Source organism: Aphis gossypii, unplaced genomic scaffold (genome assembly GCF_020184175.1).
Source record: "Aphis gossypii isolate Hap1 unplaced genomic scaffold, ASM2018417v2 Contig00260_ERROPOS192875, whole genome shotgun sequence".
Classification (NCBI taxonomy): domain Eukaryota; kingdom Metazoa; phylum Arthropoda; class Insecta; order Hemiptera; family Aphididae; genus Aphis; species Aphis gossypii.
In genome coordinates this window covers 12,270-24,630 of record NW_026083047.1, presented here as the reverse complement: position 1 = coordinate 24,630, position 12,361 = coordinate 12,270, and the positions used below count along the sequence as shown (strand labels likewise).

Below are 12,361 nucleotides of genomic sequence, written 5' to 3'. Positions count from 1 at the left end.
TTTTTTCGGTGAAAATTATTGTTTTTAATATTCAGGCCCGGGCGCTCGGCTAATCGTATCACGTATCACTACAAAAAACCGATACATAACGATATGGTGTTATTGAAAATCTTCTATATTTAGTTAAAGCCATTTCTCAACCCGTATTATATCCGTACTTACTATTTAGAGCCCTGGACCAAGATAATATACCTTAGTCCATGGCTAAATATATAATACGTATTATTATTACAGAACAATAACGATGTCATTTCTGACAATATTTTGTTGATAACTGATAAGTAAATGTGTATGTGTGAAGCGATCAATTTCTAAATTTAGCTTATGGATAGAATACAACAACTGGTGATAAGTATTATGACCACAATGAAATATATGTATATACAATACTATACAATAAATGTATAGGTACTTTTGAAATGGTTATGGTTTATGCGTGTTACTGAGTTAGTAGTAATTAATATTATATTAAGCATATTTTGTACAACGTGTTGGTATTAGTACATTAGTGTTCGATGGTTCGACGACAGTTTATTATATTATTCTCTAGTAGACTGTGAATAAATAGTTATATTTTAAGCATGTCTTTATTAAATTGGTTAACCAAAACAAACGTGAACCCAATCGACGATTCATTGATTTCTACTCAAGCAATAATAAAAGCGTCATCTAATGAAGCTGAGACAGTGAGTACAGAATTTAATAATTGTAATACTAATAATAGTTAAAACAATTCTAATGAAAGTAGCGATAAAAATGATAACGATTATCCAAGTATCTGGACAAATGAAATGTTTTTATCATTTCTTAATAAATATCCTTGGATAATGGTAAAAGACCAAAAATTGGGCTGTAAAATTTGCGTGCAGGTTCAAAACCTTGCCACATATAAAACACAAGGTATTAGATTTGCTATTGAATGGACAGAGTGTTGTGTAGCTCGAGCATCTACGATAAATTTCGACGAAATGGAAGATAAAATAAAAATGGAAAAAAGTAAGTCATAAATACTTTATTTTTATCAGCAATTTTAGTAATTATAAAATAAAAAAGTATGAAGTAAAAACGATAAATACTAGGGTATTAAATTTTTAAACAATAAACAAATAAAATATGTATTTAAAACCACTGCTTGTATATGATGAATCAAATAATATATTTTTGAAATTTTTAAACAATTATTTGCCAACTATTGTATTTTGCCAGTCAACTGAATGGTTATTGACGTACTCTACAAAATACTCCCTGACGTCTTTGGCATTTTTTGTAGAGTTCCCTATTCCTCTTCTTTCTAATACACTCTCCATCGAAGAACTCGTGATATCTTCGACATTAAAGCCATCACGGCGACGTACAAAATTGTGTAGCACACAACAAGATTTTGTTATCATAACTGCTGCGTCCGATTCAACTAATATATTAGATTGAAAAACACGCCATTTTTTAGACATGATTCCAAAGGTACATTCAATATAATGACGAGCCCTTGATAAACGGTAATTAAAAATTCTCCTTTTGTCGTTTAAAGTTCTACCTGAGAACGGTCGTAATAAGTTCTTATGTAGAGCAAAAGCTTCATAGGCCACGAGAACAAATGGTTGTGGTGAACCGAGTTCATCGTTCGGTAAACATTGATCAGGTGGAAAGTTTATTTGATTTGCATAAAGTTTCCTACCAAACGTTGACGTTTTGAAAACATTACAATCACTTTCTTTACTAAATGATCCCACATCAATTATTTGAAAGCAATAATTGGAGTCGCAAATGGCCATTAAAATTAATGAAAAAAAAGTCGGCAAGTGGGTACCGCTCTGCTGTACATTAGGGGGTGGGGTGGACCTCGGACTAGGGTAGATTAAATTTGAATGTAATAATAAGTATCATTGTATACGAAAAACGATTCTGAACGGAGATGATTTATCAGTCTATAATATATTATAATTAAATATTGTCATATATTCTATTTTGAAACAAATATTCCGATTTCATAAAAATTTAAAACTCAAACGCTCAAAACATTTTTTCTATAATGACTCTTAAAATTTTCTCTATAGCTTTTTGAAGCAAAACTTATGGAAAACTTAGTGTTGAATTGCTTAACGTTAGATATAAATACAAACAATTTTATGAATTTTGAACTACAAAATAATTTGCATATATTCATGATTTTGAAGAAATTTTTGTCAAAATTTGAACTAAAAACGCTTATAAAAAAAAATTGTGACTAACGATTTTTATTTTTTTAAGCTACAATAAAAACCACTCATAAGGAACCTTGTGTTAAATTTTCAAAACTTTTTGGTCATCCAAAAATTTTTTATCGACACTTTAAAAAAAATTTCTCAAAAAAATCGAAAATTTCAGTGGTCTATAATAACTCAAAAAAAGTCAAAATTTTTTGAAAATTTAACTATATACAGATACCACTGACATTAACATTTGGTGAAAATTTCAAGTATTATAGTATATTAGTTTTTGAATTACAACCATAAAAAAAATCGATTTGGTCGAAAACTGGTTTTGCTTAAAAATTGCCGTTTTCCGTAATTTTTTTTTGTGTTTCTCGATTTTTTGAAAACTGTTGGAAAATGTTAACTTTTTACCTCTATAATGCACCAAGGATATTCACTTTTACATCGGAAACCACCCCCATTGTTTGAAATTGAAGCATTATTTCGAATAGTTATGCTGTACACAGACACAAAAAAAAAAAAAATAAAAATAAAAAAAAAACACATCATTGTAAAATCAATACATTCATCACTTCGTTCAGAATCTATAAGTGTTTATAGTTATAAATAACGAACCACTACTTTTTTTTAGGCACTCGATCCGTATATGTTTTCCATCTACCTACAAAAAATATATCCAACCATTATATATAACAAGGATGTATAAATTATTACTAAATTGTTTCATAACTACTTTAAATATGTTAAGTTTAGGTATATAAGATAATTTTTTAATGTTTGTAAGATTTATATTATATTTATAAATTATAATTACGTAAACTATTTAAATTAAAATATATATATATATACATTAATATAAATTAATACAATTTTATCGGTTACATTTAAATCGTTTCCCCATATTAAATAAAAATTAATAAAACTAAAAAGTGTATAAATATATAAAATAATTTACTGCACCGACGGTATTCGGGAACTGCGTCTTTTTAAAATATCCTTTGGCTATATCCAACCAGTCATTTATAGTTGGTTCTACCATTTCTATTGGCTGTATAATCTGCCATAAAACTTTACAAGTTTCTCGGATTATCATGGCTATAGTTGATACCCCCGCAAAAACTCAAAATGTAATGCGGAGAAGTGCTGTCCAGTTGCTAAGTATCTGATAACATATTTAAAATCAGATAATAGATTATCATTTATATCACGCAGTTATCGTTTAAGATCGCTTGAAAACATAAAATCGTACGTAAAATTAAAATTAATAATCATTAAAAGTAATTATTTTAAAAATAATGATAAATACTACACAGTAGGTATAAATACTATAAATCAAAATATTATTTATATTAAATTAAATTATAAATTTCAAATAGTAAAATGTTTACTTAAAATCAAAACAAGAATAAATACAATTACAATACTACATGTATATAACTAAATTAATTTTTATGTTTTTATACTTTTATAGTGAATAAAAACTTTACAATCCTTGTATTCTCATATTATAAATACATAATAACATATTGTGTTATATTTAGTGTAATTTATATTAAAAACATGTTTTGTTTTTACTAGTAAAAGAGCTTAAATTAAAATGGAAAAATATACGAGATACCTTCAGAAAGAAGTGTATAAAAAAATCAGGAAATGCTGCAAAAAACAAAAAAAAATATGTATATTATGCAGATATTTTACAATTTTTAAGACCTACAATGGAAAACAGAACATAACAAAAATATTTACATTTTAACATTTAAAAATAATTAACAGTTTGAAAAAACTCATAAGTATATAACCATTAGGACTGAAAGTAATTTTATCGAGAGTCAACCGGAAGAGGAAAACGACGAGTTCAATCAGAAATAGTGAGGAATATGGAAGATTCTGGTGTCTGTGTAGACGACTCGGAAGTAGAGTCACCGAAATCCCAACAACAAATGTATGTCAAAAGAAAAAAAAATGTCTTTTGAAGACAGCTTATTACAAATGCTGAAAGGTCGAAAAGTTGAAGATCCAGTATTTTCTTTTCTTATGTCACTGGCGCCTCAAATTAGAATGTTAAGTCATGAAAAACAAAATCAACTTTTTATTGAATTCTTGCAGACCATCCAAAAAGTTTCTTCTACAAATCCTAACCAAAGTACATACATTCCTCCGGCAATTAATAATGTTGATTCCAGGCCCATACAAACCCCACCTCAACTTTCTATGACCGTTCTTATAACGCATACCCGACCGCAATAAATCATTGTCCTAATCATCTCGACATAACACCAGCTTCATCCTCATTAACTTCTTTAGGACTAGATACTTACCAATCAGTATCAGCTGTGAGTGCTGCCAATCCACATCAGTACTATAATTGTTATTCAAATTCGTCTCAAGCAGTAACTACTCCTGGTTCTCCATCGACTACACCCTTCACTAATTCAAGACTGAATAAGACTAATGAATATGAAAATACTAAATAGATTGAATGTAAACTTTTGTATTTTTTTTATATTATTTTTAACTATTTTTTTTTTTTCATAACAGAACTTAAGTTGAGTGCATTTTTAATTTTTATCAATATTTAATATTGTTTTATTGTTTTATTTAATTTTAAAATATAATACATTTTTTTTTATAATTTTATATAAACGAGGATGTTTAAAATGTTAAAATATTATTATGTAATAGATACATTTATTCACTGTTGTATTTTTAAATATTTACTATGAACAGAAAAAACGAACACAAAACTATTTAAGTCTTCCGGTAATAATGATGATTACGAAAGTTTCTCAGCAATGAGGAAAAAATGTAAAATATGTCTAAGTTATGTTATAAAAAACACGTTGAACGAATCCAAACCTCTATAACAAAAAATCCAAAGTATTTCTGGAGCTTTATTAAGAATAAACAAAAATGTAATGTTGTTCCATGTAACATAACTGATGGTATTAATATTGCTAAAAACATGGACGATACAGTGAACATATTTAAATCGTATTTTGAATCTGTTTATAGTCAATCGAATAACAATGTTAGTCATATCCGGTGCTATAATACCGATATAAATTTTAGCACTTGCCAGCTTACCATATTGAAAATATTTGATACTCTTCGTAATTTATCATATAAAACTAAAAGTGGTCCAGACCAAATTCCCGAAATAATTTATAAAAAGTGTTATTTTTCATTAACGCGTCCCAATCATTATCTATTTAATCTTTCTTTATCATCTGGTTGTTTTCATGATCAATGGAAATCCAGCTTTATTTATCTTGTGTTTAAATCAGGGAATCGTAATAATGTTTCAAACTACCACCCTATTTCTCAATTAAGTTCATTGCCTAAAACTTTTGAAAAATTGCTAGTACCAAAATTACAACAGTTTTTAATAAAGTAGTTTCAGATAACCAACATGGGTTTCGTCATTCGAGGTCAACAACAACCAACTTATTAATCTACTATACTGATCTTATATCGCTAATTAGTAAAGGTATACAGGTTGATGCTGTATATACCGACATTAAGAAAGCGTTTGATAGTGTCGACTTATCTATTCTGGTAAAAAAATTAGAATATGTCGGTATTGTTGGTCAAATGCAATTATGGCTTAAATCATACTTGAATGGTAGAACTCAGCAAGTAAAACTAGGAGATAGTGTCTCATTGCCAATAAATGTTACATCCGGAGTTCCTCAAGGCGGGCACTTATCACCTATACTATTTACACTCTTTATAAACGACATTAAAGATATGTTTAAAAGCAGTAATTTCTTAATGTTTGCAGACGATTTAAAATTATATATGCCTATTTACTCTCATGATGATTGCCTAAAATTACAATCCGACTTAGACTATTTCTGCTTATGGTGCTCGGTAAATGGTTTAACTGTAAACGCGGAAAAATGCTCGCAAATTTCATTCTCACGAAGAAAAAATAAATATCCAATTTCAATATAAAATGAATAATTCTAATTTAATGATTGTAACCCAGATAAAGGATCTAGGTATTCTTTTATCAAAAGACTTATCATTTAATAATCACATAACCATATCGTGTAATAAAGCTCTTAGAGTATTAGGTTTTATACGACGAAACAGTTTAGAATTAATGACCCTAATTGTTTTAAATATTATATTGTTCCTTAGTCCGCTCTATTCTAGAATATGGTTCGGTTATTTGGAATCCGTACCAAACTGGACAAATTAGTAAATTGAACGAGTCCAAAAACGATTTTTGAGAGTACTTGCATATAAGTCTAATAGAACTGACGTCTCGCTGGAGCAGCTAGCTAGTGAATATAATATTGTGTCGCTTAAGGATAGAAGAACTTTTCATGATGTGTCTTGGTTGTATAAACTTCTAAATTCTCAAATAATTTGTCCAGAACTACTTAGCCAAATACCTCTAAATGTCCCTCAAACTAATAGTCGTGTATTAAAAACATGTTATGTACCTACTTATCGTAATAATTATAGTAAATTCACCCCGATCAATAGAATGCTAATTTCTGGTAACTCAATCAATAATTTCGATTTTTTCCATGATAATTTAACCAGGTTGAAATCAATTTTATTAAATTGTTAACAGTACTATTATGTACCTACTAGTATGTATTAATGTTCTATTCTTGTTATGTTTATGATAAAAAAAAAAAAAAAAAAACTGTTCTGAGCCCATTGTGGGCGTATACAATTATATAAATAAAAAAAATAAATGATATTATCTACTTACCGCAACGTGATTGTCAGTCGTTCTTCTGTACTAATTGGAACGCGCATATGCGTTATTTGTTTTGACAAGCATGGTCTTACCAGTGAAATCTAAAAAATAGAAATTATTTGATATATTGTTATCCAAACGTAAAAATGTTAACGTTTGTAATTTTTATATGCGTTCTGATTTTAAATATTTATTCGTTATTTATTTACTTACTAATTCATCAAACGTTTTTATAGACATCATGAAGTACTTTAAAAATTCTTCAGGGTGAGCCCTCAGCATCATAAAGTTCACTTGAAACTGACTTTCTTTAATTCTTTTTGTGTTTATCGGATGTACCCAATAGCGCCTTTTGGATCTTTGCTTTTTTCAGTTCTATTACGTTTATTTAATACATATGCTACCGCTATGGCTTCAACGTCGTTTAATAAGTCCATAATATATACGTATAATTTATGTTAAACTTGAAAAACGAAATTCAAAGGTCTTACCTCAACCACGTTTTTAGCACAACTGATTATTAATAACACCAACTCGCTCCAATATTCACTTTATTTTATGTGGAATTTAGCTATTTTTAAATATGGCGCGAAGAAAAACCGCGACGGCGCGCGGCCAAACCGCTCCGTGTGTAACCAGCTTAACACATTGCTAATTTATCAGCGTATATTATTTTAAAATATACTTTGTAGCTTCATCTGTCTTTGAACCACCCATCTTGGATAGAGCTGTTAACTATTGTAAAAATAATAACATTAAAATAATTATTATAATTTTAACCTAGATTATCAGTTTTAAAAACTCAAATCGTACCATGTTCGACTTATAAATTTCATCATTTTTAAGTTTTATTTCAACATTTTGTAAATCTTGCTCATATTGAAGAGGGAAATTTTCTAAAATATTGGTATTATAATAATCAGTAATGTTTGTGTTTTGTAGGAAGGATAATTCAATGCAGACACTTTTTCATCTAATTTAAATAAATGAAGTTTTATATGTGAAAGTTGTCTTAGTACACGGTCTTAAAAATCTAAAACAAGTAACAAATGCAAAATGTATACTTGAAATATAGTAATTCATATATTATAATTTATTAATAGACTATTTTTAATAGTTAATTTAGTTTTATGAACAATTTGCAATGTTAAGTGAACATGTGAATACAGTAGATAGATTGTTAGAAAATAATAATAATTATTATTTCATTACTATTATACTTAAGTATGAGAATATGCAGATTAAAAATAGTAAACTAAATTTTACCATTATTAGAAAGGCATCGTTCACGTTTTTTCCTTTTTGAAAATAGATTTATTATCTGTTAGGTTGTTATCATAGCTTGACCTTTGATATGCATTTTCTAAAATATAATATATAAATGTTATAATGATTTAATTTTTATATTTACTAAATAAAGTACAATCAATTTTATATTTACTTGATAGTTGGATGATCACTGGAAAATTCATCGTAACTTGGACTTGGATGAAAACGTTCTAAAATATTAAATAAAATGTTTTATATATTATCTAGACTAGATTTTATTCTTATATTATTGAACTATAAATATTAGATCTTTACTTGAGTTAGTTTGACGACCACTGGAAGGTTCTTCGTAATTTAAACTTGTACACAAATTTTCTAAAATAATGTATATAAATGTTATCATGATTTAATTTTTATATTAATTTAAGTAAATTATATAATATTATATTATGAGATCTTTACTTGAATCAGTTTGATAGTCACTTGAAGGTTCACTAGTGTAGCTTAAACTTCGACGGATATTTTCTAAAATGTTAAAATACGAGATTATTAGATCAAGATTTTATTTTTATATTATTATTAAATTATAAATGTTCTATCCTTGAATTAGTTTGATGATTACTGAAAGGTTCGCCATAGATTGGACTTTGAACATGTTCTAAAATATCGAATTTAAATAAAATTGTTTGCGCGACTACCTGATCTTTTATGACACCACTGGGTGTCTGCCGGGTATAGACTCGCAGAGTTACATGCGCCGGATAAGTAGTACTATAAATTATTAGCAAATGTACTGGGCAGAAATTACGATGTATTAAAAACAACAGATAACAAATTATAAGAAAGTGGACTGTATTAAATTTATCGAAAAGAACATATTGCCAACTCTTACACGTATAAATAAAAATATATATATTCTTACGTACTAATGTTAGTAAACTTAAAATAACATAGTAATATAATATTATAATATAAAATATTAACACGTTGATGGACATGACTGCTATAGCATGGCACCACATTTCTGACCTTTTAGCATCACTCTGTATTTCTTGAAGTTTTCGTCCGATTTTTATGAAAGTTATATTTTTATAATCAGTGTATAATAATGGAGTATTTTAGAAAAAAAAAATAAGATGACTGCAATAGCATGTATCGTTTTTCCTAATGAAACCGTGCAAATACTTCCACTGTTTTTAAAAATAATTGAATTATAAATGCAATGGAACATAAAGTACTTAGTAAAAATCAAAATCGAATACAACATAAGTCTATATTTCTCTTCAGTCTTCATACAATTTACAATAACGAAATAAAATAAAACAAAAAAACAAACTTTATAAAACGTGTAAAAAAAAACCTAAGTTCTTTCAATAAAATTAAAAAATACAATATCACATGCTTAGTGAAAATTATAAGGAACAATAGATATAAGTATTATATACTTCTTCATAAAATTTATAATAAGAAAAAATACAATATAAGCCTATACTCTATCACATACTTAGTGAAAATTATAAGGAACAACATAAATATATACTTCTTCATAAAACTTAAAATAACAAAATAAAATAAAACAATACAAACTTTGTAAAAATTAGTATAAACACGTAAAAACCCATACAATTATATGGATTGTGAATAAAACATAAATATTAAATTGGTTTTATTTATATGATTATTACTCAAGTTTATGATACATTGAAAAACAAATTCCTGGACATAATGGCGGTTGCTCAGGACACATTTTGCACCTCCATGAGGTCTGTTTAACTTTTTTTTGCTTTGTGCACTGTCTACATCGCAGGAAATATCCACTTATTTTCCAACCTAAAACAATAGTTTTACAACATTTTATATTAAAATATTTTTTATATTGTTATACCTGGAGGATGTGGAATTTTTTCTTGCATGTGTCCTAAAATTGGCGATGTTGGTCTTGGTAAATTATTCATATTTCTATGAATATTTTTATTTTTAATTAGTTGGTTTCCATGAATAATGTTCTCTGGTAAATATATTAGTTTTTGAATTATGGCTTCACGAAAATCAATAAAACGGTAGTTGCTAGTTGACAGGGATTTTTTATACAAATAGTATGCATTCCATACAGAAATATCCAGAAAGTGGAAGATAACTTTTTTATACCACCTAATAGTTTTTCTTGGTGAAGAATAGTAACTTATCATTTGGTCGCTTCGATCAATCCCTGACATGTTTAAGTTGTACTCAGCAATGTGCTTGGGCTTCATTTTTTGTTGTCCATATTTATTTTTGACTGAAACCATGAGGTTTGTGTCCAGTTGTAATTGATAGCACTTCCCGTTTATCCCTCCAGCGACTGACATAAATTGGGCCCTTTTTAGCAAAAACATGTTGACCAAATTTCAATTTCAAAGTTTTTATTGTAATTGATTTTGGATTTTTCTTTCTATTACTTCTTAATGTGCCTGTTGTATGTGTTTTCTTCTTATACAAAATATTTGACAAATCCACTGAGTTATAAAAATTGTCCATGTATAAATGGTGACCCTTATTTAGATATGGTTTCATCAATCTGATGACTAGATCATTTATTTTTGAACCATTTGACACCTGATCAGTCTTTCCTTTATAAATTTCAGTATTCAGTACATAACCGTTAGGTGTACATAACTCAAAAAACTTAATTCCATATTTGTTTTTTTTATTTTTTATATATTGTCTGAATAATAGTCGCCCTCTCCAAAGCAACATGGACTCATCCAAAGATAGAGCCTCATAAGGGCTGAAATTAGATTGAAATTTGTTTTTTAGTATGTCAACTAATGTTGAAACTTTATGTAATCTATCACAATATTTATAGAAATACCTTCGGAGCTATTAAAACATCTAAGAATTTTTTCAAATTTTCTACCAGACATAGTATAATTAAAATGGGATGGTATTACATTGGGTTATTGCTAAATGCTTTTCGTAATATTGGGATTTTCAACTGACTCTTGAGTAAACATAATCCAATAAATTTTTCTAAGTCTTCTCGAGTAATTTTTGTAATATTTTTAGCTCTACTACCTTTTGTATGAGGACGAGTTAAAGTGCCAATTTTTTTTGCATAGTTATTAGTGCATGTAAGTAATAAGTTGAATACTTCCTCATCCCAAAATTAAAAAAAAACATCAATAGCTGAAGTTTCATTGTTTATTTCAAATTTTGTTTCAGCTGTACTAACATCAAATTCAAAATCTTGTATATTACCAAATTTTTCATCTTCCCAATCACTTTCATCCTCTTCTGTATCAGTGTTAGAATCAGAACTTACCACACTATCACTGTCAATTTCATTATCATTATTATTTATGTTATTTTCAGCAACTGCAATATCCGGACTAGTATAACTTATATTTGAGCTTGACAGTGTTGTAGAATGATCAGCATCACTGTCAGTTATGTACGAATTACCATCACCTTGATGAGAATCTTCTGCATATGATTCGCCAGATGTTGAAAAATTATCTAAAATATAACAATAACCACATAATACCTATGGTTAGTTTTAATTTATATATCCCTAACACCAAAAATATTAAGCGACTTACCATTTTCCACGTCATCTAACATTTCCAGTATTCGGCTATCTTCATCCATTATAATAATATATTAATAAAATACGTTTAAATATAAATCTTAAATAAAAAAGTAAAATGTTTTAGTAGTAATGTTTTTAAAATGTTGTTGCTTTTCGTTTGTGGATAATAATCATAATGATAATTGATAACAAAATACGTTGTATTATGAATTTGGCGGGTTTGCCCGATAAGCGCACGTGTGATAAAGATATTATGGTATACCACCAAAGAGGTTGTATAGTTGTACATCACATAAAGTTTCATTTTTGACCCTAAATCAACATTTACAATAACAAATGCTATAGCAGTCATGCACCGGCAATACCAAAACACATAGAATGCTATAGTATGGCGTGTCCATCAACGTGTTAACAAACAAAAAAAAACAAAAGAGAGGGATGATATAAGGCTGACCTGGATCCAGCTAACGCGTGGGACGGACAATGTTTCTCAGCCTCACCAGTCGTAGCACAAACACCAATGTGAATATACAGCAAAAATGGTCGGGCACTGACGTTGGAGACTTGGTGTGTGTTGTAATACACGGCGAAGACACACCTTAATGGACGACGCAG

The 12,361-nt window shown here is 28.2% G+C and overlaps 1 protein-coding gene and 2 pseudogenes across 1 annotated transcript; 1 reads left to right on the top strand and 2 right to left on the bottom strand.

Annotated features, from left to right (window-relative positions):
- Positions 1-581: 581 nt before the first annotated feature.
- Positions 582-4,666, top strand: LOC126553557 (uncharacterized; annotated as a pseudogene).
- A 2,251-nt stretch (positions 4,667-6,917) lies between these two features.
- On the bottom strand, positions 6,918-7,346 carry LOC126553553 (uncharacterized; annotated as a pseudogene).
- Positions 7,347-11,323: 3,977 nt separating this feature from the next.
- On the bottom strand, positions 11,324-11,805 carry LOC126553556 (clumping factor B-like). The gene is made up of 2 exons (XM_050208701.1): positions 11,757-11,805; positions 11,324-11,673 (listed from the first exon to the last, which is right to left on the bottom strand). The coding sequence occupies exons 1-2, from the start codon at positions 11,803-11,805 to the stop codon at positions 11,324-11,326; spliced, it is 399 nt and encodes a 132-aa protein (XP_050064658.1).
- Positions 11,806-12,361: the final 556 nt, after the last annotated feature.

Bases quoted from the DNA above. Each gene is read 5' to 3' on its own strand.
- LOC126553556 (XM_050208701.1), bottom strand. From the start codon at position 11,805: ATGGATGAAGATAGCCGAATACTGGAAATGTTAGATGACGTGGAAAAT. The intron at 11,674-11,756 runs GTAAGTCGCTTA...GTTATATTTTAG, and splicing joins GTTAGATGACGTGGAAAATG to ATAATTTTTCAACATCTGGC.